Source organism: Rhinopithecus roxellana, chromosome 16, assembly GCF_007565055.1.
Source record: "Rhinopithecus roxellana isolate Shanxi Qingling chromosome 16, ASM756505v1, whole genome shotgun sequence".
Classification (NCBI taxonomy): Eukaryota; Metazoa; Chordata; class Mammalia; order Primates; family Cercopithecidae; genus Rhinopithecus; species Rhinopithecus roxellana.
This window is the reverse complement of record NC_044564.1, coordinates 14047146-14071737: the sequence shown is the minus strand read 5'-3', so window position 1 is coordinate 14071737 and position 24592 is coordinate 14047146. Positions and strand designations below refer to the sequence as shown.

The 24592-nt window shown below is 55.2% G+C and overlaps 1 protein-coding gene across 11 annotated transcripts in view; it reads left to right on the top strand.

Annotated features, from left to right (window-relative positions):
• The first annotated feature begins 1631 nt into the window (after positions 1-1631).
• The window catches only part of NTNG2 (netrin G2), an 81043-nt gene continuing 58082 nt past the window's right edge, over positions 1632-24592 (top strand). For 5 of the 11 annotated variants that reach the window (XM_030919746.1, XM_030919744.1, XM_030919738.1 and 2 more), the window contains exons 1-3: positions 1632-2161; positions 5873-6005; positions 6241-6935. In XM_030919746.1, the coding sequence (XP_030775606.1) occupies positions 6723-6935 (213 nt within the window). In that variant the 5' untranslated portion in view covers positions 1632-2161; positions 5873-6005; positions 6241-6722. Of the gene's footprint in view, positions 2162-2471; positions 2864-5419; positions 5510-5872; positions 6006-6240; positions 6936-24592 lie in introns of those variants that run through there. The other 6 variants (XM_030919747.1, XM_030919743.1, XM_030919739.1 and 3 more) reach the window with 5 other exon arrangements.

Below are 24592 nucleotides of genomic sequence, written 5' to 3'. Positions count from 1 at the left end.
TGTCTGCCTTCTTGAGCTGCTTGGTGGGATAGGCCCATCTCCGGTGGTAGGCATCTGAGAGCATGTGCAGGTAGAGGCACACAATGGCCCTGTTTTGACCCCTCTTTGAAAAAAGAAGGATTTACCATTCATATCTCACATATGGGGAAACTGAGCCCCAAAGCAATCTTGGCCGTGTTCCAAGTTAATCAGCCAGCCAGGCCAGTGACAGAGCATCACCCAGGAACCCAAGAGCCCTGCCTCCCCGGCCAGAGTCCTTAGCTATGTGACCTTCGGCAAGTTACTTAACATCTCTAACTTGAGGCTTTGCTACTAGCAGTGAAGTCACTGGGCTTTGGCAAAGATTCAGTGAATAATGCACACAAACTGGTTTGCATGGAGTCTGGCATAAAACAGGTGTTCAATAAATATATTATTATTATTACAGCAGATGACAATCTTTAATTCTGCATCCTCTGCCTGTTATGTCACAATATTCTAAATATTATTCAGCAGTATATCTCCCTCTCCAGTTTTCAGGGCAGCTGAGAGCAGGGAAGGGTTAAGGTGGAGGTGAAGGGTGGCAGCAGGGCCGGGCACTGAGGTGCCATGTCTTGCTCCATTCCCAACACCCTCTATGACCTTGGGCTGGTCTCTCTCTCTCTCTCTCTCTGCCTCTCTCTCTGTCTGTCCTCAGGCCCTTTGTTCTTGATGCATCCAAATGATAGTGCTGGCTGCTCAAGGCTGCAGTGAGCCCACCCCAGGAGGCCAGGAGTGTCCGAAAACCACATGTGCTTCTGGAAGATGTGGAAACTCTCCCAGAAGCCCTAGGAGGCAGCCTGGCAGGAAACCACCCGGGGGTCGCAGAGTACAGGCCTGCGCGATGTGATGTTGCCAACTCGGTGGCCCCTGCCCGGGTTGCTGCTACGGGAGCCCTCCCACACCTGCCTCCCATGCTTGCAGGGGAGGGAGGCAGAGAACCCCTTAGCCAGGCCCCTCCTGCCCCCCTACTCTGCACTCTCTGCAGAGCTGGCTTGGCTTCGTCAAAAGCAAGGCCCATCAGGGTGGAGGCGGCGATGTGTCAGCTGGTATTCAGGCTCTGGTTGTGCGCTCAGATCGCTCCCCCTCCCCATCTCCCCAAATCCACCCACCCACCCCGGTACCCACTGCTTTGGGCCTTCTGGGTGGCAGCACTTCACAGGGAGAGACCGAGGAGCAGCCCTGAGCCCCTGGCTGTGGGGGGTGGGGGAACTGACTCACTTGGCCCCCCTCCCTCGTGCCGATGGGGCAGTCCCCACACCCATGGGTGCTGGCACCCCAGCAGGCCCCCGGGTTTTGGAAAAGGAAGCTACAGCCCGGCTGCGCCTGACCGGAGCCGGCTGAGGATGCGCTCTGGGCGCAGGGACCCGCTGGCCCCCGGGCCGGGAGGCGATGTTTAGGCAGCGACCCCCCAGAGGCTGCCTGGGCCACCCTGGCCGCGGGCCCGCGGGGACGCCCCTGCTCGCCGCGCCCCTCCCCGGGCCGTGGCGCGTCCCCCGAGCCGCGCAGTATTTCCTTCCTGCACCTTTAAGAAGACCGTTGCTCCGTGGTGGGATGGTGTGTTAAAGCCACACAGAGGAAGTTACGCAGCCCGGATCAGACCGAGAGATAAAAGCCCCGATGGTGATCGTGAGTGATGGCAAGAGGATTTAGCCTCGGCATTAACTTGGAGCTGAGTGCAGGGGGGCAGTGAAGCGCCCGCCATCTGGCCCGCGCCGCGCCGGGGGGATGCCCCGGCTCCCCGACGAGCCGCTGCGAAGCCCACCTGGGCCGGGGGCTGCCCGGCGCCGGAGCGCGGGTCCTCCCCGGGCCGCCCAGGGGGGCCAAAAAGTTTGCACTTGTTAGCGGCGACCTCCCGCTCCGCCCGGGCGGGCGATGCGGGCGGCGCGGGCGGCCCCCTCCCCCGGCCCGCGTCTCCGGGACGGCTGCGGGCGGCCCCCCCGGCGGCCGGAGGGCTCCCCGGCCCCGATCTGACGGCGGCGGCGGCCACAGCGGCGGGAGCTGCGCGGGGAAGGAGCAGCGGCTCGCAGCCCTCGGCCCGCGCCCCCACCCAGCGCCAGCCCGAGGGGGGAGGCGCAGCGCCGGAGGGTGGCGGTCCTCGGCCCTCCCGGGTCTCCGCGCCGGGAAGCCGCTCCAAGCCGGGGTAAGGCGGGCGGGGAGAGCCCGGGAGGCGGGCGGGGGAGAGGCTGCAGCTTGGCCAGGCTGGTTTCATTTTTAAAGGGCTTCGGTAACCATGCAGGCTTGCCCGGGCCCGGGAGCCACTTACAGCGGCCCGGCAAAGGCTCGGATGCAAAAGTTGTTTGGTGGCGGCTGCTACGAGCTGAGGACTGGAGTCGCCCCAGAGGGGTGTGTGAGGGTGCGTTCTTAGCAGCATCTTAAAGGGGTAGCTTGTCTTTCTGGCCGGCTTCCCCCGGGTCCTTTCCTTCGTGTGTGTGTGTGTGTGTGTGTGTGTGTGTGTGTGTGTGTGTCTGTCTATGTGTGTCGGGGAGGGATGTTGCAAGGATGCTCGGATGTGTCTCGGAAAAGGAAATTAACCCTGCTCCCGCGCCTCTCCCCCACCCCAATTTCACCGCCACCGCTTAGAACCACCCCCATCCCGTGCCCTCCCATCTCTCTGCAAACTGGGAGCCTGTGAGTTGCACAGAGAAACTCCCGGCCAGCCCGGCCGGGGCTGGAAACTTCTCCTGGCGCCGGGAGGGGATCGGGAGGTGAGGGGGCGCAGGCACCGGCTTGGGGCCGGCGTGGAGTCGAACCTGGAACTGAGCGGCGCGCAGGTTGGGGGAGCAGAGGCGGCGGGAAGGAGGGAAGAGAGGACCGCGGGCTCTCAGGGTCCGCCCGCTCTGGAGTAAGTTGGCCGTCTGGGCTGGGGGCGGCGGCAGCCGGGTCGCCGCAGGCTGCAGCGCCGGGGCAAAGGATCCAACTAGTTCCTGGGCGCCCTGCTCGGTGTCTTTTAATTAAGTGAGGCAGTGCCGAAAAAGGGGGCACCTCAGTCCGGGCCGGGCCTTTATTACAGGCTTAGTTATTAATTGCTCCTGTGGCTTGCACGCAACTTTGGGAAGACAAAAAGCAGCTGCGGGGCTGCGGGGTTGTCGGTGTCCCAGGCTCGCAGCCGGCCGGAAGCACTGACTCAACCCCGGCCCCGGCCCCGGCCTCGACCCCGCCCGCCGGGACCCACCCGAGGCCGGCTGCTCGCGCCCCGCCTCCCGCGTCCAACTTTCTAGGGCTCCCGCGGGCGGGGACCCAGGGGCCGGAAAAAGGGCCCGCTCCGGAGCAGGGGACACCGCGGCCGCCGGAGCCGCCGGAATTAGGACGCCCGCCGAGGCTGCGGTGAGCGCTGGGCGCCCGCTGGACCCCGCCCGGGGCGGAGGACCGGAAGGTGACCCCGCCGGCCAAGCTCCCTTTCCCTCCCGGCAACCCCCACCCTCCCCCGAAGGCAGATTTCACCCCCCTCCGCCGCCCCTGCCGAGGAGGGAGAGGGAACCCCGGGGTGGGCTGAGTCCCCTCCAATCCCAGGAGCCCCCAGCGCCCTCCCTCCAGTGCCCCCAGGGGCCCCGCGCCCGCCGCGGCAAGTTTCCCACACGGCGAGGGCGCAGCCGGCAACTCCAAGAGGAACCTGCTGGCGAGCCCAGCCAGCTCGGGAGGCGCTAATTCAATAAGACAGAGAAATCTGAGTTCAGAAATCCTGATAAAATCTAATTTTCGGGTTTTAATACCCTGGCTATCAGCCCCCCCTCGGTTCCTGACGACTCTTAAAAGAAAATAAAGCACATTGATTCTATTTGTTTCTGGGAGCTGCAGTTTCTTAATAATATCTGGTGAAGATACATTTTCCACGGAGAAAACGATCCTCCGGGATGCAGCCTTTTACTCTGAAAATTTCCCTGCCGACTCCTCACTCTCTGCGCTCCTCCTCGTTATCCGGGGACTCCTGTGTCTCTTCCCCTCTTCTCTTTTTTCTTTTTGGCAGAACCCGCCTGTAATATTCGTGTGCTGAGCTCAGAATTCCCCCTGCGATGCCAGCAACGCCCAATTGATTGACTAGTTGTAAACACATTTTTCCCCTGGCAGATTTTGTTGTTGTTAGGGTTTTATTTATTTATTTATTTATTTTCCAGGGAATGAGTGGCATTTAAACCAACAGGGCTGCAATTAATAGATTTGCGAGTTGCGCCGCGCGCGCCGCTCGCCCCAGCCTCCCGGCCTCCGGGCCTCGCTGCCTCCCCGCGCCCGGCGGCGTCCAGCGCCCTGCAAGCCCCGAGCAGCCGCGGGTCCTGCAGCTGAAGGAAGGCGGCAGCTGCGCCCTCCTTGCAAGCCGCAGCCCGGCGTCCTGGTTGTCCCAGCAGCCAGGAGCTCCCTACCTGTTAGTGAACAGTTGGGAGTCGACTGCTGGAAGAATTAATTAGGAACGTGCTGTGCTCTGGGCAGCGCGAGCTCGGGTAGTGGCATCCAAACCTTTGCCGGCCGCGCTATTTTATTTTTACTACATTTTCTCAGGTTGCAAAAATAGACACCGGGCACGTTCTTTCTGAGAGTTTTCTAGCAAGGAGCGCCTTCAAGGCCGGGCAGGCTCTATAACAGGTTCCTCTTTAAACAGCCAGAGGTGAGACGGGGAAAATGGTCCTGGCTGGGTTCTCATTCATCTCCATCAGCAGCCCTTCACCCAGAGAGAGGGGCAGGGGTCGCCCTAACGCAGATGAATGAGTCCCATGCCTGGAGCCCTGGGGCCCTGGCTGGGGGCTGCTCCGAGCCTGAGGTGCTCAGGGCAGCAAGTGTCCGCCACTTCGGTTTGTCATTTTTGGCAGGAGCGTTATTCTGTCTGGGTGGAGAACGGAGTTTCATGGAAGCACAGTTAACTCTTCAGGGGCCTTGCATGTACAGAAGGTGAAGAGGATGTCAGGAGAGAGCCAGGCTCAGACTGGACATTTGGGGAGGTTTGGGAAGTCAAATGCAATCATCAGAGGCATAGTAACCAGAATAATTAATCATGCAGGCACTTCTGCTGTAACTTCTTGCCGTAACCTTTGCCCTATTGGCCAATATTTTTGGCCAGAATCCCATGCTGGCTGGACTTGGATTCTCCCGGTGACATATCCAGTGTCTGGAACACACCACAGTACTGCAGTCATGTTATTTCCCGATGTAACGTTCATATAACTGGTATCTATTTTGATATGATATAACAGTTATATCTATTTTGATTTTAAATAATTAACAGAAGCTTAAAATAGCACAGCAATAATCATAATAGTAACCCGTTTATAGACATACCCTCTAAGAATGATTTGCAAAATGCCGGCCTTGATCAGAAAAATCTGAACTCACAAAACATTGTCACCTCTTTTGCAGTCTTCAGTATCCCTAGTTTCTTACAGTTAAAAAAAAATTAAATTTGCCATTTTAGATTGTGCCTATGATTGGGGAGCTGTTTCTCAGTGCCTGGCTCTTCATGGTTGGCCAGCACATGGAGCACTCTGTTCATCTGTACATATAGGTATGGGCCCATCTGCACCTATAGTTACATTCTCATCTTTGCCTTTAACAACTCTGACATTCTGACTTGACAGTCACGGTATTTTAAAGCAACCATTAAATCTTGGCTCCTGGGGATGCTTTCAAAAGTCTCTGACCCCCAAACAGGGGCACTTCTGCTGAACTAACACTCCCATAAATGAGAGAAAAAATGCATCATCTTTTAAATAACATGCCCGATCTCCAAATGTGCAATTCTGATATTAATAAAAATAACCCAGTTTTCTCGGGAGACTTTGCTAATGCAACCTCATTTTTTGCACATTTTGCTGGAGAGCTTTTCTTCTTATACGTCTCTATTCTCCCCCTCTTTAATTTGTTGCAGGTGTTGTTGCTAATGAGCTCTCTCTCTCCTCCCCTCTTACAATGAAAGACAAGCCAGACCCCAGGTACCTGGATGGATTGAGAGCTGAGATCTCAGAAACTTCATAATAAGTTGCCGACGGCTACCAGCCAAGGTCAGCTGGGCCCCATTAGTGCCGGCCCCCACCAAAGCAGAGCCAAATAGCCTTCTCCCCGGTTAGCACCTCAGTAGCTTTTTATGCTAGTCCAGTCACACAGCTGTTGCCACCTTAAGCTCATATGAAAGAAATCTCTTTTATTGGTCTGAGAACCCAAGTCCAGTCCCAAAGAGGAAACATGTTTCCAGCTAACATGTCCACCTCCTGATTTTATTTTATCTTTACAACGCAGGCTGGAGGGTTGTTTTGCAGTTGTGTTGAGCACGTCACCCATTAAGAGCCCTTTAAAGACCTGGATTGATTGGAAGGACAAAAATTAAAAGCAATCTGATCCGGCCTCATGCAGGATCCCTGCGGATTTTCTCCTTATCCCATTTCCATCCACTGTCACAATTTGAGAGTCTGCCTGATTTGATCAGATTCACCTCCAGGGGAGGTGTGATGACAAGGTTAGGAGGACGTGAAGTTGTGGGCAACTTTCTGATCTGTCCGTCAGCAGTCTGAGAAACGCTGGCTCTGAATTTTCCGTATCGGCCTTTTGGAAGCAACAAGTTCCTCGCTGTTCGCAAAGCTTCAATGCTTGGGTCCCTGGGACACCCGGCCACCCTCGCCTGGTAGATGTGGCATTTCCATGCTGAGGCCACAAGTCCCGCCTGACCCCGTCGCTGCCTCTCCAGGGCTTCTCTGGGCCGCGCCCCTGCGGACTGCGCAGCCATGCTGCACCTGCTGGCGCTCTTCCTGCACTGCCTCCCTCTGGCCTCTGGGGACTACGACATCTGCAAATCCTGGGTGACCACAGATGAGGGCCCCACCTGGGAGTTCTATGCCTGCCAGCCCAAGGTGATGCGCTTGAAGGACTACGTCAAGGTGAAGGTGGAACCCTCGGGCATCACATGCGGAGACCCCCCTGAGAGGTTCTGCTCCCATGTAAGTCCACTTACTGCTCTTTTGCTTGTCCAGGCCAAGTGGGAGGAGGTCTGGAGTAGATCCTTGGGGTGGATGAGCAGAGCCAGGGGACCGAGATGCAAGGCTGACTTTCCTGCCTCTTGACCAGGTCTGGACCAAACCTGGACCAGGTCTTTGTCCCACCTTGGAAATGTGTCAAAACAGAGGCCACCCTGAGGACACTGGGGTCATGTGACATTGTTCTCTGGGGTAGCGGCATTCTCGGCCAGCGGGCCACTAGATTAGTTCCCTCGGGAAGCCCATAGTATTCGGCTCCCCAGCCTTGAGGGTAAGCCCCACCTCCTGTGTAGGAAGTCAGCATTCTGGGCGAGTGAGCGAGATGCTACCTGCAACATGATACCCCTCTGTTCATCCTTTCTGCGGTGCAACCTCTTAGCCCACTCAATCCGATCCAGCAGACTGTACCATGAAGCTAGAGCATGCCAAGCACTGAGCTGGCCCTTTGCACGGGGAGGTTTGACGGAGGCTCAGAGGGGATTCATGAAGGGGGAAGTTGGGGGTCAGGCTGGGACAGACAGTGCAGCTGGGTCCCCTTTCAGTTGCATTCCTACATGCAATGACGATAGCCCCTGGGTAAGTCCGGGGAAGACAGACATTCAGGCATTGTCCCTTGCCTCCCTAGTTAGAGAAGGAGGAGTCCTAGGGGCACGGAGTACTTCAGTACTCAAGTAATGTTAACAGCAACAACAACAGCAGAGATGGTTGCATGCGAGCTGCCTGAGTGTGTGGGCTGAGCCTGATGCCATTGCCAGGAGTCCTCCCTTCAGCTAGCCAGGTGGATTCTGTGTTGTATAAAGAAGGAGTGTCAGGGGAGGGCTCTGACCCAGTGACATCTGTGGGCTTCTGTTCCATCATCTGCAAAATGGGCACACTAAGAGCACACACTCCTAGGGTCATTGTGAGGAGTTTGTGGTTTAACTAATGTAGGTAAAGGGTTCGGAATAGGACCTGGCACAGAGTAAGTGCATGCAGATGTTAGCCATTGTCATTCCGGTCATACAGGTGGGGTAACTGAGGCAGTCCAGGGGTGGTGGGTGAAGGCATCTGGCCAAGGTCACACTCCAGGAGGTGGCGAAGCTGTGATTCCCGCTTAGAGTGGTTCCAGTGTCTCTGAGCTAAGCTGCTTCCCACCAGGCAGTGCTTTGGAGGCCGTCCCTGAAGGCAGGGCAGAGCCGGGTAGGGCAGCCAGGCTGCAGGAACTCACAGGAGGGGGTCGATGCCATCCCCCAGGCAGCTTGTGCCTCTGCATGTCCTTGGAGGAGCCTCCAGGTCTCCTGGCTTATGGTGGGGCTGACCCGGCGCCCCCACCTCGGAGTCCTGAGGACTCAATCTCATGGGCCGGCTTTGCTCACATCACAGGGCAGTCAGCCTGAGAAGGTAGCTTCTTACTTGGCTTGTCAGTGGCGATGAGGCTGTCGTTGTGGGTGGTGGCTGGGCCAGGGCCAGCTGGGAGAGAGGGAGGGAGGGAGGGAAGGAGAAGGTGGCACGAAGCCAGGAGCTGGGGCTGGATAGTCTGTGGTCATAACTGCCCCGGGGACCGCAGGGCCAAGCAAGGGGGCTGGTCTCTGGAAGCCAGGAGGAAGGCCAGGATGGGGGCTGGTGCTCAGTCCACATCTCAGAGCCGGTGGGAGGGTTCTCCACACACTGCTGGGCACAGTCAACCTCTGTCTCGTGTTAGAGTCTTGACTGTATTTTTTGTCTTAAATATTAATCACTACCTCAATGTGCTTGGGGGAGCAGTTAAATCATAATTCTAGGACCAGCTTCATGTCGAGGGGTTGAGGTGGGGAGATGACCCTCAGAGGCAAGTCTGAGGCCCTCTCCTGGCCAAAGCTGGCTAGGATGTCATTGGCCCTGGACCTCTGCCCCGCCCCCACCCTCAGACAGAGAACCCAGCACAGTGGGCAGCTGCCCTGGGGAGGGGGTCACCCCTCCCAGTCCCAGTGCCGGCAGAGCCTCATCCCAGGCAGCCATCCTCAAGCCCTGGGGTCTGGAAGAGTACACTCTCCCATCCCCACCCCCTGCTCCTCTCCTGGGCAGACAGGTGGGGAAGGCAGGGGAGAAAGAATAGTCCCTCCACAATCTACCACATGGGCGAGTCCTCAGTGTCTCGCCACCTGTTTGATGGACTTAAATATTTCATCATGGGCTGCCATCCGGCTCTGCTTTGATTACAAATGTGCGTCCGATGAGGATGGGGAGGCCGCTGTGGCAGGCTGCCGGCTTTTGGAGGGCTGGCTTTGGAGGGGTGGCTTTTGGAGGGGTGGTTTTTGAAGGGGTGGCTTTTGAAGGGGTGGTTTTTGAAGGGGTGGCTTTTGAAGGGGTGGCTTTTGGAGGAGTGGTTTTTGGAGGGGATGGTTACTTCCAGACAGATCTGGGTTCAAACCCTGATGTCACAGTTTATTGTGGCTTCCCTGGGAGGGTCCAGGCAGGTCTCATTTAATCATCTCTGGGATGCTCTGAAGTGGGTCCTATTCTAATCTCATCTTAGAGATTAGAAAGTGTTGCCTCAATCCTGCCAAGGTCACTTTGTTGAGAAGGCAGGCTGGGAACTGCCTGTGGCCAAGGCCCATGCCCACCCACCAGGTGGCACAGCCTCCCCTCTCTCAACTTCTGACCTCTCTGAGTTCCACTGTCTTCCTCTGCCCAGTAGAAGCCATAATGTAGGAGTGTCACGGTGCTGGTGGGACAGCGCAGCCCAGCCATGCTGCCGTGGTACACACGGACACATAGTAGGTATTCAATGTGCAGTACTAGTCACTGGCTTATTACTGTTGTGATTATGGCCTCGGTGACTTTCCTGGCTTCTCTACTTCCCCGGAGTCCTTTGCCTCTCCCCAGCCTTGGGGACGCCATGCCTTGTATTTCTACTCTCTGGCAGCAGGTGGAAGATGCAGGCTGGGGGAGCTTCCACGTCTGCAGCCCCAGCAGCTGTTGTTAACCAGCCACCAGGGGGCACCCTAATGGCGGCCAGATGCCCACTGCCCCCCTTAGCCTTGCCATCACCCATGGGTCCTTGCTCCCCTTCGCCCCTTCTGCTAGGTGTGTTCCAACATCCAGCCTACGGGAGCGCAAGCCTGGCTGCACTCTGAGGGTACAAGAGGGGCCCAGGGGCGGACGGCCTTTTCAGAGGCAGGATGCAGACCCTCTCTCTCTCCCAGGCTTCTTGTCCTTCAGCAAGGCCACCTGAGAACTGAATTGTAAATTCCAGCCTTGCAAGGAAGGGGAGGAGGCTGAAAGACAAGATAAATGAATAAATAAAAACCTATTGGCTCTAAATGCACAATGAGAATTAATAGGGATGAGCTCTCAACCGAGGATTCTTGGGCAAGGACAAAATTGCAATGAGGGCTATGGGAGAAGAGAAGCCGCCCATATTCCCAGGGCCTGCCCCAGAGGTCAGCCCGGCAAAGCTGCAGGCCAGGGAGGAAGCAGGAAGGGCGGCGGGCAAAGGCATCTCAGCCCCTCGCAGGGCAACTGCTACTTGCAGGACCCCTTTGAGATGGGGAGGGCATGACTGGCATTGGGAGGTACCCCTTAGTGCTCTGCAAGGCAGGGCTCCCGCCGGCCACCTGTGCTCCCCGTGACAGGAAGGGGGAAACCCTTCCTTTGTGCCTTGGAGACAAAAGCTAGCCACCCGAGACTCAGGGGCAAGCTGACAAGCAGGAGAGAGAGAGGAGAGAGCTACTGCCCAGGCAGCCTCACCTTGATAGAGGTGCAGAATCCTAGACTCTGCCCCACACCTGCTGAGCCAGAATCTGCCTTTCAACAGGAAGTCTCTGGAGCACTGGGGTGGGATTGGTCCACGGTGGTGGATGAAGCCTGTCGTTGACAAAGGGGCCGGAGGTCTGTGGGTCCCATGGGGTCTGTGCAGGTTAAGGGGAGGGCATTGCTGAGGGGAGACAGGAGCCAACAGGAGAGCAGCAGGGGTCCTGGGAATGGGGGGATGGAGCTGGGAGCCTTGCTTGCCAAGGCGGGGTGGGGGGTCTGTGCTTCTGAGCAGGAGCCAGTGGAATGTACCAGAGAGAGGCAGCACTACCTCCTGACAAGAGCTACAGGCCTGGAATCTGAAGCCCTGAGCTCACATCCCAGTGTTGTCACTTGGGGTCTGGGTGGTCTGAGGTGAGTCATTCAAATTCTCCAAGCCTCAGTTTCCGTATCTGTAAAAGGAGTATGATCGTGACTGCCTTGTCCACCTCACTGACTTCCTAGGAGAGGAAATGCCTCTCACAACATACCGGAAGGTGCTTGGCGGAGACTGTAAGTTCTGTTCTAGTGTGAGGCTTGAATATTATTGTTTATCCAACCTTGATAAGCTTGCTGTTTCCACACTGACATGGGTGAACATTCGCATTTCAGCCATGTTGGAGTCTCCAGCATACGGAGGCATCTTGACTTTGGTGGACAGGAAAGCCAAGGGCAGACTGTGAACGTGCATCTTTGAACACACACCTTACTCAGTTAGAACCTGCTTTAGCTTCTCGGTGCCTCAGTTTACCCAGCTGCAGAGCAAATGGTTCCATTCCTCCCCCAGGGGGTCTGCTGGGCTGATGAATGCAGATGGCAGGCAGGTCCTGGAGTCCTCGAGCCACTCCCCACCGTGACATTGAACACCACATGCAGAATCAAGGTCACAGACGCTCTGCCTCCTGCCCGACCTCGCTGATCATGAAATGTTTCCATCCAACAATGCAGAGCTGACCAGCCCGATGGCTCTGGCCTCCTTCCCCCTCTGTGTTTCTGGCCGTAGCCTCCCTCCTCTTGCCATCACACCCCTCCCTCCTCTCGCCATCACACCCCTCCAGTTGGTAGGTGTTGCCAGGTCTGACCTCATGCCAGGCGCAGTTGTGATGGGAAAGTGAGATGACTAGAGAGAACTGAAGCGAAAAACAAGAGAAAACACAACAGACATTGAAGACAATGCCCAGCTAACAACAAATGGGGACACCGGCACCTGATATAACAGGAGCTGCGGAAGGAGGAGGGCGTGCCCCCGCCCATGAGCTCTCCCGGCCACTCCAGCCTTGGCCCGTGCTGTCTCCTCCACCCGAATGCCTGCCCCTTCCTTCCTTTGTTTTCAAGGCTTCCGCTTCTACCCAGATAACCCTGGCTCCTTTTTCAAGGTTCAGGTTGGACCCTACCTCCTCCTCCAGGAGGCCTTCTCTGACTCCCTTGCCCAGTGAGGTGAGGAGGCCCTGTTTGTTCATCATCCTGCTTACTGACTGGCCTAGCAGTGAAGAGCTCTGGCCCTAGGGATGGAGAGTTTAGAATCCCATGCTGTGTGATCTTTGATGTGAGACCTAACCTCTCTGAACCTTAGTTTCTCAAATGGGAGCTATTAATAGAACGTGCATAGGAGACTGTCACGAGCACGATGCTTGGCACATAGTAGGTGCTCACTGCGTGCTGGCTGTTGGGACCAATTCTCTAACTTTAGATGTCTGCTTTCCCCCTGGACTGTGAGCTCCTCAAAGGCAGGGCTGTCTCACTATCTTTGCATCCCCAGCACCTCCCTCTGGGCTTGGTCAGTGCCCAGTAAGCATTTCCTGAATGAATGGATGCATGGGAGGAAACATGGTGTGATCCAGGAACGCTTCTCAGAGGAGGCAGGATCAGGGCTGAGTCTGTTTTTTGGAGTCAGAGTCTCGCTCTGTCACCCAGACTGGAGTGCAGTGGTACGATCTTGGCTCACTGCAAGCTCCGCCTCCCAGGTTCACGCCATTCTCCTGCCTCAGCCTCCCAAGTAGGTGGGACTACAGGCGCCCGCCATCACACCCGGCTAATTTTTTGTATTTTTAGTAGAGATGGAGTTTCACCGTGTTAGCCTGGATGGTCTCGATCTCCTGACCTCATGATCCACTTGCCTCGGCCTCCCAAAGTGCTGGGATTACAGGCTTGAGCCACCGCGCCCGGCCAGGGCTGAATCTTGAAGAAAACACTGGGGTTTGGGTCACAACAGAGGAGACCCTGGAAGCCGCTGATTCTCTCCACTGCAGTCCCTGTTCTGTGGGATTTGCAACTGGATGAAGCCGGGAGGTCTGCACAGCTCTGTCCTTAAGTCCGTTGCAAGTGACTTTGGCGCCTGAGCTGCACCAGCCGTTAAAGCCACTCAGTCTCTTGAAATGCCCGAGGCAGGGCCCAGCCTAGGACAAGAACAGTTCCGTGAAATGACATCTTGTTGCACAGTGAAGTCTCCCTCCCGGGCAGTAGACAATGAGAAGACCGAGGCCCGGGGCCCACGGACTGAGATCCTTGCTTCTGACTTCCCTTGAGGGAATGGGGTTGGGTCCAGACACCCCGTGGAAGGCAGGCAGCCATGCGAAAGGGCCCAGAGGGGGACATCTTTCCAAAGAATGTCGGAGACTTACAGACCCCAGACCTTTCTGGTTTGCGTGTCCCCACCTTCCTGGGCTGTCTTCCTCTATGCTCCCTAGCCCTGATGTTTAATCCATTTCCCTGTTTCTCATTTATTGTGGGTATAATCACAAGCTGCCTCCAATCCCACCTGCAACGAGGCAGGCAGTGGATGGACGGATGGACGGACAGACAGGTAGATTGCACCATGCTGTGGATGTGAACTTGGGCTTCCGGAGGGAGCAGATGGGACTCGGGCACATCCCGCACTTCCGGGATGTGGAACTTGAGATAAGTCTCTGGTGACACTAAGCCCTGGTTTTCTCGTCTGAAACTGGGCATGGCACTGGACACAACCTCAAAGGAAATGTGTACAAAGAAGATGAGACCAGGTGTGTGATGCCCTCAGCTGGGTGCCAGCACAAAAGGAATGCTCAAAAAAAGGGCCAGGCGCAGTGGCTCACACCTGTAATCCCAGCACTGTGGGAGGCCGAGGTGGGTGGATCACCTGAGGCCAGGAGTTCAAGAATAGCCTGGCCAACATGGCGAAACCCTGTCTCTGCTAAAATTACAAAAATTAGCCGGGCGTGGTGGCGCTCGCCTGTAGTCCCAGCTACTTGGGAGGCTGAGGCAAGAGAATCACTTGAACCTGGGAGATGGAGATTGCAGTGAACCGAGATCGTGCCACTGCACTCCAGCCTGGGCGACAGAGCGAGACTCCATCTCAAAAAAAAAAAAAAAAAGTTGCATTTTTATTTCTTTTAATTCTAGAATTTAGCTTGAGGGACAGAAGAGGACCCCATAGGCCAAACCCATAGCCAGAGGCACAGGCCATGTGCTCAGAGGTGGGCCTTGCAGGATGGGAAGGGTCAGGAGAGTGAGGGTGTGGGCAGAAGGAATGGTTGGTGCAGAGATGCAGGGAACAGGGCCAGATGATTCGAGAGGAAAGTGTGTGGGTGACAGACAGGAGACAGTCCGCTCCCCCTTCCCACCTCATCCATGCCCCTGTAGGTCTATTACTGTGTGCATCTGACCGGTGAATATTCTGAGACTTCTCAAAGCCCACTGAGTGTAGGACCTGGGGTTCAGCCTTCCTGTGTCTGGCTCCTGACCGCTCACTAGGGTTAGGAGGGATTAGGCCATGGGCTCTGAAGGAGCAAGAGGGGCAGGAGGGCAACTGAGGGGTAATGGTGGGAACCCAGAGCAGGGAAGCCCTGCGCCACGGGGCTGGTCCAGAGCCCACCAGGCTGGACCACGTGGGCGCTGAGCCGTGGCCCCTGACCGGGGCTGACCTGGCCAGAGTCCCTGTGGCCAGTGCTGATGCAGGGCTCCTTCCTGGAGTGGCCGGGCGATGAGGAATGGGAGAAACGGCAGATGATGCAGGAACCGGTTCTATTCGGCTTTGGTTTGCAGGTTTCGATTTGTTTTTCAGCAGCAGCAGATTTGCTTAAATATATGAAAATGTGTTTCTAATGTGCCGAGCACACACCAACTGCTGGCGGGGGAGGGGGCAGTGCATAGGAGCAGAATGAACGCCACGGGGAGCCAGAGTTCTAGGCCCTGGCTGCTGAGAGACCAAGGATACGCCCCAGCCTCAGTTTCCCCAACTGAGCAACAGGGGTTTTGGCTAGATCAAGCAGTTCATTCGATGTTCCCTGGTGATTGCCAGGTACATTCCGGGAGTTTAGGGAAATCCAGATTGGTCAGAGACAAAACCACACAAAACGGTGGACTCCAGTGCAGACAGAGGGATCCCAGATGTATATACCTCGGGCTCAGCATAGCAATAAGCATTTTAAAAAAAGATTTAAAAACATTTTTTAAACTCAGGTGAAATTCACATAACATAAAATTAACCAGTTAATGTTTGGTGGGTGCAGTGGCTCACACCTATAATCCCAGCGCTTTGGGAGGCCGAGGCAGGAGGATCACTTGAGGCCAAGAGTTTGAGACCAGACTGAGCAACGTAGTGAGAACCCATCTCTTAAAAAAAAAAAAAGTCTTACTGTATCTAACATAAAACTTGCCTTTTAAACTATTTTACAATATACAATTCAGTACATTCACAGTGTTGTGCAACTAGCATCTCTACCTAGTCCCAACACGTTTCCATCACCCCGATAGAAAACCCTGCACCCGTTAGTTACTCCCCATCCTCTTCCTCTGCCCCTGAAAACCACGAGTCTACTTTACGTCTCCATGAATTTACCTATGCTAGACATTTCATGCAAATGGAATCAGACAATATTAGGCTCTTTGTGACGGCCTTCTTTCACTGGCAAAATGTTTCCAAGGTTCGTCCACATTGTCGCGTGAATCAGTGCTTTGTTCCTGTTTATGGCTGTGTAATATGCCATCGTGTGGACACACCATATTTTGTGTATCCATTTCCTAACTGATGGACATCTGAGCTGCTTCCACTTTCTGGCTATTAGGAGTGATACTGCTGTGGACATTTGGGTCCCAGTTTTTGCATGTGTGTACGTCTTCATTTCTCTTGGGTGTCTACCTGAAAGTGGAGTTTCTGGGTCACAAGATAATTCTATGTTTAATTTTTTGGGGAACCGCCAAACTTTTCTACAGGTGCTGCACCTCTTATGTTCCCACCAGCAATGTACGAGAGTTCCAGTTTCTCCAAATCCTTGTCAACACTTCTTATTTTCTGGTTTTGTTTTGTATTATTAGGACGAGCCTAGTGGGCATGGGGCAGTATCTCATTATGGTTTTGATTTGTATTTCCCTGATGGCTAATGATGTTAGCCATCATGTGCTTATTAGTTGTTTTTTGTTTGTTTGTTTTTGTTTTGTGTTGTTTTGAGACAGAGTCTTATTCTGTCACCCAGGCTGGAGTGCAGTGTGGCGATCTTGGCTCACTGCAACCTTCACCTCCCGAGTTCAAATCATTCTCCTGCCTCAGCTCCCAAGTAGCTGGGATTACAGGTACACACCATCACACCCGCCTAATTTTTGTGTTTTTAATAGTGACAGGGTTTCACCTGTCTCGAACTCCTAGCCTCAAACGATCTGCCCACCTGGGCCTCCCAAAGTGCTGGGACCACAGGCGTGAGCCACCGCCCCCGGCCTATTTTAACTTTAATAAACTCCAATGTATGTATTTTTTCCTTTTGTTGCTTGTGTTTTTGGTGTTGTATCTAAGAAACCATTGCTAAATCCAAGGTCAGCAGTACTTACCCCCATGTTTTCTTCTAAGACTTTTATAGTTTTAGCTCTTATATCTAGGTCTTTGATCCATTTTGAGTTCATCTTTGCATCTGGTATAAGGGAAAAGGTCTATCTTTATTCTTTTGCATATGGAGATTCAGTTTCCCCAACACTATTTGTTGAAGAGCCTATTCTTCCCCCACTAAATGTTCTTGGCAACCTCGTCAAAAATCAATTGAGCATAATCTATGCACTTACTTCTGGACTCTCTGGACTCTCAAATCTCTGTTTTTTTTTTTTTTTTTTTTTTTTTTTTTTTTTGGAGTCAGAGTCTTGCTCTGTCACTCCAGGCTGGAGTGCAGTGGCGCAATCTCAACTCACTGCAGCCTCCACCTCCCGTGTTCAAGCGATTCTCCTGCCTCAGCCTCCCAAGCAGCTGGGATTACAGGCACCAGCCACCACGCCCAGCTAATTTTTGTATTTTTATTAGAGACGGGGTTTCACTATTTGACCAGGCTGGTCTTGAACTCCTGGACTCAAGGGATCCGCCTGCCTCGGCCTCCCAAAGTGCTGGGATTACAGGCATGAGCCACCACGCCCGGCCTCAAATCTATTCTTCTGAAGCATCGAACATTCTATGTGCACTACTTCATCGAACCCTCTGGGATAATCCGCACAGTAGAAACTATTACTCTCCTGTTGTACCCATTTTATAGATGAGGAAACTGAGACTCCAAACTAAGTGAAGTCAAGACTCAAACTCAGATCCCAGTCATTTAATGACTATGCCACAGTGAGGCCTGAGGAGGGGAAAAACCCAAACGGTTACCCTTTCCTCCCCCTCCCCACCCTCATTTTCTTTTCCTTCTTTCAGTCTGGTATGTTGACTTGGATTCTCAGAGCAGGGGCCTTGGAAGGAGATGCTGTGACTTCTCTCTGGCCTCCAAATACCTCCTCAGCCTCCACTCCACCTCCGTCCCTCTCCCACACAGCCAGGCACTGTTCTGTCCTCTTCTTTGTCCCACAGTCAGTGCTTGCATGTAGTAGGTACTTAATAAATGCTAAAGATAATTATCCATCACTTCAAATAGAGACACACGACTTAGAAGGCATGCTGGAGATTGTCTAAGGCCAGAGAAACCCCGACATCAATAAGCATGGTACAGCGAAATTGATGGCTCCCGGGAAAGGGGACCCCAGAAGCAAGTGGCTGGTGTCCCTCTGCCTTGCCTCAGGCCCCTGAGTTCCCCAGTCCACCCCCAGGAAGTCCTGGGCTCCTGTGAAGACAATATAACACCACTAATCAGGCCAAGTGCAGTGGCTCACGCCTGTAAATCCTAACACTCTGGGAGGCCGAGGCAGGTGGATTGTCTGAGCTCAGGAGTTTGAAACCAGGCTGGGCGACATGGTGAAACCCTGTCTCTACCAAAAATACAAAAAAAAAAAAAAAAAAAAAAAAAAAAATTAGCTGGGCGTGGTGGTGATGTGCACCTGTAGTCCCAACTACTCAGGAGGCTGAGGCAGAAGAATTGCTTGAACCTGGGAGGCAGAGGTTGTGGTGAGCCAGGATTTTGCCACTGCACTCCATCCAGCCTGGGCATCAGAGCAAGACTCCATCTCAAAAAAAAAAAAGAAAGAAAGAAAAAGAAAAAACCACCGATGAGCTCCATCTCTCTCCCTTCTCATTTCCTATGGGAAAACTGAGGCCCAGAGGGTTGGAGTGACCTCCTTGAGCCCCCATGATGAGCTTCAGACCCTGAGGCTCCACCCCAGGCCAAGGGCTCTCAAAGAGGTAGACTAGAGCCATGAGGACCCTCCCCAACCAGGTCTCTGTCCATCTACACATGCCCTGGATCTGACTTCACGTGATGGCATCTGGTGGGGGACACGGGATGCCTGCCCAGATGCCACTGCAGCCAGCGGGGGGCTGGAGCTGCCTCTTCAGGGTCAGTGAGGGTGATGCATCCACTTCCCAGCCTGCTTAGGTGAGCTCCCGCCTATGTGTCACTACTGGTGACTCTGGCACGGCTCAGAGCCGGATCTTGGGGGCCCTGAGGGGATCAAGAGCGCGCCCTAAGCCCAACTGCCAGCCGTGGTCCTCTCTGTGGTGGCAGCATCACGAAAGGTGGAGAGAAAGAGTGCTCTGTGCCAGGAGGGCGAGGCCGGATAGGATGGTGGCGGGAACGCTGGCGGTCACAGCAATGCTGGCAATCATGGCATGGGTCTCAGTGGTGCGCTAGACGCCTGGGAGCCTCATGAGTGAGAGGCTGGGGCACACATGCTTCCGTCGTGCCACACACCAGTGGCGATTCAGAGAAAGGCGCTGTGCAAAGCACCCCATGTGTGCAGCTTTTTGCCTGCTCGTAACAGGATGGAGCCAGGTCAGAGTGCAGATGAGGAGAGGGAGGTGCGGGGAGGTGGAGACGCTGACCCAAGTTTGCACGGCCAAAACTGGGATCAGTCTCCAGGGCCTCCGTCACTGTCCTGTCCTGCCTTCTGTCACACAGGAGTCTGAGTGGTCATTCTGAAATTGAGAGCTAGCAGGGCTGGGATCTCACTGGGTGGCCACAGAGGGATCCCCTGACCTCTTGCGGTCTCATTGGCAGGAGGGAATTGTATTGGAAGATCCAGGTGTGTGGATCCCTGTGAATCTAGCCCTGGAGTGTTCCAGAACTGCCCACCCTGTGGAAAGGGACTCGGGCCTGTCTTCAAGGACCTGGCATCCTTCTCTCCCAGTGCAGTTTATCTTGGGGACCGTTTGGGCCTCCTCAGCCCCTCATTCCACCTCCCTCCTGCTGCCCAAGTCATTCGTCCACTTGACTCCAAGAGTCGACTGGGGAAATAAAAGGAAAGGAAACACGGCCAGCCATTTTCCCTGGGCTGGAGCAGAAGTCTGCTGTTGGGCAAAAGGTGAAGAACAGACCAATGAGAGATGAGCCCACGGTGCTCCTGCCCTCTGCCAAGGCAGGCCATCCTCTGCTGCCAGCCTGCAGTGAGGGCGGTGTCCCTCCCTTTCAGGGATCAAGAGATGGCCAAAAGCAGGTGGAGAAGCCTGTTATCCAGAGCGCACCTTGCCTCTGCCCCGTCCCCACTCAGGCACAATCCAAAACCTTTGCCCACAGTTCTGGGGCTGACACTGTCCTGGGGCCCAGCTCCTAGGGATGGGGCTCCCCCGGGCACTGGCTGCCAGGAGCGGGGTGGCCCCGGGGAAGTCTCTTCCCATTTCAGGGTATAGACTTCCTGCCTGTAAAATGAGGGAGTCTGCAGGTCAACCTCAGAGTCCCACTGTACCCCCAGATTCTGCTTCAGGGAAACAGAGAGAGAGAGAGAGAGAGAGAGAGAGAGAGAGAGAGAGAGAGAGAGAGAGAGAGAGAGAGAGAGAAAGAAGGGAAAGGTGCAATAACCTCCCAGCATCCAGGAAGACCCGGAGGGGAGAAAGGCAGGGAACCAACCCAGAAAACCCTGGAGCAGGGAGCTTCTCACTGTTAATGGTCATGGCCCCACTTGAGAATCCACAGTGCTCTTCCCAGAACCATGCATGTGCACGTGTGTGCAAACGCTGGGCTCATGCAGAGGCGCACACACACAGATAAGGTTGCAAACACTTTCAGGGACTTCCCAGATTACCCTGAGTCCACCTGTGGTCACTTTCGGTCAACCATCTGGCCTGAGCAGGTTCTGCCCTCTGAGATCTCTTTACCCTTAGGGAAATCAGGCTTTGGTTTCCTGTAATTGACAGGTCCAACTGTCTCAGGACTTTCTTTTTTTTTTTTTTTTTTGAGACAGGGTTTCACACTGTCACCCAGGTTGGAGTACAGTGGTGCAGTCTTGGCTCACTGCAGCCTCGAACTCCTGGGCTCCAGTGATCCTCCCACCTCAGCCTCCTGAGCACCTGGGATCACAGGCATGCACCACCATGCCTGGCTAATTTTTGTATTTTTGTAGAGATGGGGTTTTGCCATGTTGGCCAGGCTGGTCTTAAACTCCTGGGCTCACTTTCTTTTTTTTTTTTTTTTTTTTTTGAGATGGAGTCTTGCTCTGTCACCCAGGCTGGAGTGCAAGCGGCATGATCTTGGCTCACTACAACCTCTAGCTCCCAAGTTCAAGCAATCCTCCTTCCTCAGCCTCCCAAGTAGCTGGGATTACAGGCACCCACCACCATGCCTGGCTAGTTTTTGTATTTTTAGTAGAGACGAAGTTTCACCATGTTGGTCAGGCTGATCTCCTGACCTTAAGTGATCCGTCCACCTCGGCCTCCCAAAGTGTTGGGATTACAGGCATGAGCCACTGCACCCGGCCACAGCCAGACTGTCTTGATTCTATATCCTTCTCCTCCTCAGAGCAGCAACGTCGAACATTTGTTGAGTGCCTCATGTATACCAAGCCCTTAACCTAAGCTATAGCTCATTGAACCCTCACAGAAGACTTAAGGTAGAGCTTGTATTTAAACCCGTTTTGAATATGAGAAATCTCAGGTTCAGAGAAGTTAAGCCACTTGCCCAAGGCCACACAGCTTCAAAGTAGAAGAGCCTGGCATCTCCAGCCTGGGCCGCCCGGCCCGGCGTCCAGGTTCCTAAACAGGCTAGTCAGCTGACACGAGTCTCTCTGGATCTCAGAAAGCGCCTGATAGACGGAGGCGGCTGTCATCTGTGTGTGTGTGCGTGCATGCGGCCATGTGTGCTGGTGAGCATACTGTCCCTGTCAGCCTCTCCTCCCCCGGCACACCCCGGCGGTCTGGAGGAGGGAGGGCCTGGAGGAGTGACGGTGGTGTTCCCCACCCCCTGCCCTTTGAGACACGATGGAGTCTGCTAATCCAGTTACTTGATAATTCACTTATTTCATGTCTATTTGGCAGCAAGCGTGCTCCCACGCACCAGCTCCAGGGAAGGCGAGGTGGTTTTGCCTGGAGGAACCCGATCTGTTTTTCTGGGGAAGGAGTGGGGAAAAAAACTGCACCTAACAATGGACAATAATGGGCCTAAAAATAGAGGGTGGAGGGTGCAGGGGGCGGAGGAGTGCAGTGTCTGCCAAGGGAGGGCTCCAGGCCTGTCTGCTTGGCACGAGGCAGCCCTACCCTCCTGCCCAGTTACCTGCTCCTGCACTGGGTTGGCTGCCTCTCAGCCTAGAGGAGGGGCACAAGAAGGAGGAGGGCCAAGCGGGTGGGGGGCTGGGTGGCCTTCCTTGCTGCCTTTGCCTGCTCCAAAAACGGAAAACTGTCCCACCCAGGGGGTCCTCGAGGCAGCAGCCACGACCTCGGGTGGACACTGCACCCCATCAGTCCCGACTAGCCGTGATGCCCGAGGCCTTCCCCCAAGGGGCTCAGGCATCAGCTGAGAACTGCAGCTTTGGGTATGGGCTGTCTCCCAGCAAGAAAGGGAGGTGTCAGGGTTTTGTGGCTCTTTTCCATCTCCCAACACTTGGGGCAGTCTTCTCGAAGGCCTCAAGTCCAGCGGGCAGCTATGACCCCACCAGGGTGGAGCAGGCAGGGACCGGGCTGCCCTCCGAGCCACTTGGATGGCTCTCAGTCGGGGTGCACACTGGACTTGCCTGGGAGCTTTGCTTTCCATTCCCCCCGCTGCCTCAGCTGCCCCCCAGACCAGCTTCAGCAGCCTCTCTGGGCAGCCCAGCAGGAGAAGGCATTAAACCTCCCCAGGTGGTCCCAGTGCACAGCCAAGTTTGAGAAGCACTGATTGAAACCTCTCCCAGGCCTGCCCCGGAGCTCTTCCAGCCTGAAGCATCTTGTTGTCTTAAAACGGAAAGACCAGGAGGAAGAGAATTCCATGGCCTGCCTCGGCCCTCTCGGAGCCTCTCTCACATCTGAGCTGCAGGTTCTCCGTCCTCCTTCTGGCTTCCTGGGTGCTAAGGGGTGCCGGCTCTCCAGTCTTGGGAGAGGGCCACCTGAGCCCTCACACTTTGTTCCCAGGCTCTTCACCTGTCTTCCTGGAAGGAGGGGGGCCGGCCAGCATCAGGGCTCTCCCTGGCACTGCTTAATGTCAAGCTGCCCATCTGGCTCCTGGCCTCCCTTTGGCCTTCTCTCCTGTGCTCCCCACCAAGCGCCTGGCTCAGCGGCATGCATGTGTGAACCCATCGCTCCCTGCAGCATTTTGTGCATCTGGCCTGGCCCTTTGCTCAGTCCACCTACAGCACCATCCTCCCAGACTAGTCAAGTCTCCCTCCACCTGTCCTGAGCCCAGATGAACTCCCTCCTCCCCCAGGAAGTCTTCTGACTGCCCCAGCCTGTCATCTCCAGGGCGTGTCATCTGTGCCACTCATGGGGACCAGGACACAGGTGACTTCTCCGGTGGACACAGCAGAACGGTCGACATTCCCATAAGCGAGCAAAGTGCCCGAGTCACCCCAAGTGTGACCTTGAGCAAGCGCCTGACTCGGGGAGCCTTGGCTCCCCCACCTGTAGGTAAAATAACAGGAACAGTGTCATCATGTGGGTGCCCTTCCCTGGGCCACCTGGACCAGCCTCTCAAACCTGGCCGCACATCTGAGTCACCTGCTGAGGGTTTTGGTTAGTTGGTTGGTTAATTACTTGATGGTTTAGTTTGTTGGTTTGTTTGTTAGCTTTCAATTTGGAGTAGAACCTCTGACTTCGGGGCCCAGGAATGTTGCCACACCCCTCCCGTCCCCAAGTATTGTCATTGTTTTCATGGGTGGCCAAATCTAAGAGCTGCTTCTCTGGGGCTACTTGGTGCAGGAAGGATGTTCACAAATAGTTGATGAATAAGTGAATGAATAAATAAATGAAACTTACCAGCCCAGCCTCACTACTCACACCCACCCCCCACCGCCAGCCAGGGTTTCATCCACAAAGGGGTGTACCTGTCCACGTGTCCCCAGCTGTGGGCAGACCCAGTGGCTTTACTCTTTCCTTGGCCCCGCCGCCTCTTAACTCCTCAGAGACCAGCAGGAAGAAATTCTTGGAGGTTGCAGCTTCTTGCTGTTCTCATGGGCAGACCCCATCCATCGGGTGCTGTGTCTACTCCTGAGACGTCGTTCTGACTATGGAACACCCGGAGAGGGAAGGGGCTGAGGACGTGGAGTCACTCCACTGTGTCAGGCTCTCCCCCTGCCTTCCTGGAGTTCACAGTGGGGAGGGGACACACCCGTCATTAACTGAAGAAGCCACTGGGGAAAACTGTGACCCAGTGCTCCCCTGGGACTGGGGGGCAGGGGCCAGGGGTGTTTTCCCTGAGGAAGATAAATTTAAGCAGACACCTGTAAAAGGCTGGAGGGAGAGCTGCAGACAGAAGGTGACTCAACCTGAAAGCTCAGTGGGGTGGAGGGGGCGTCCAAAAGGCAGGAGAGACTGGCCAGTAGAAAATGAGGCCAGAAGCCAGGCATGGTGGCTTACACCTGTAATCCCAGCACTTTGGGAAGCCGAGGCAGGTGGATCACCTGAGGTCAAGAGTTTGAGACCAGCCTAGCCAACATGCTGAAACCCAGTCTCTACTAAAAATATGAAATTAGCCAGGCGTAGAGGCACATGCGGTAAATCCCAGCTATTTGGGAGGCTGAGGCAGGAGAATCACTTGAACCCGGGAGGCGGAGGTTGCAGTCAGCCAAGATCGTACCAGCACACTCCAGCCTGGACATCAAGAGTTAAACTCTGTCTCAAAGAAAACAAGGCTGGAAAGACACGAGAGAGAGGCAGGGCTGGTGGCAGAGCCAGGCCCAGGGTTTGGACTTCAGAAGGGGAAGGCCCTGGGGCTCTGAGGAGGAACTGGAGACATGTGGATGCTTAGGAAGGGAAGGGCGGCTGGCTGCAGGTTGAGAATGGGCTGGGGGTGGGGAGGCTGGAGGGGTCGGTGGAGGCCCCAACCAAGGCAGGGCAGGGGAGAGCAGAGTGAGCCTTTAGGAGAAACCACTGCTGGGGACCAGGCTTCACCCTCAGCCCATCTGGAAACCTCTTTCAGTTGATGCTTCCCCGCAACCCCTTCCCTGACCTGGGCCTCTGTTGGAACCTGGCTGAGGCCCTGTTGACTAGCAAGAAAGCCCAGGGCAGGTCTCAGAGAAGAGGAGAGGGGCCCCCCAAAAGGCCCCCAGGATCCGGGGAGGGGATCCGAGGAGAGGCAGCTACCAAGCGCCCCAGC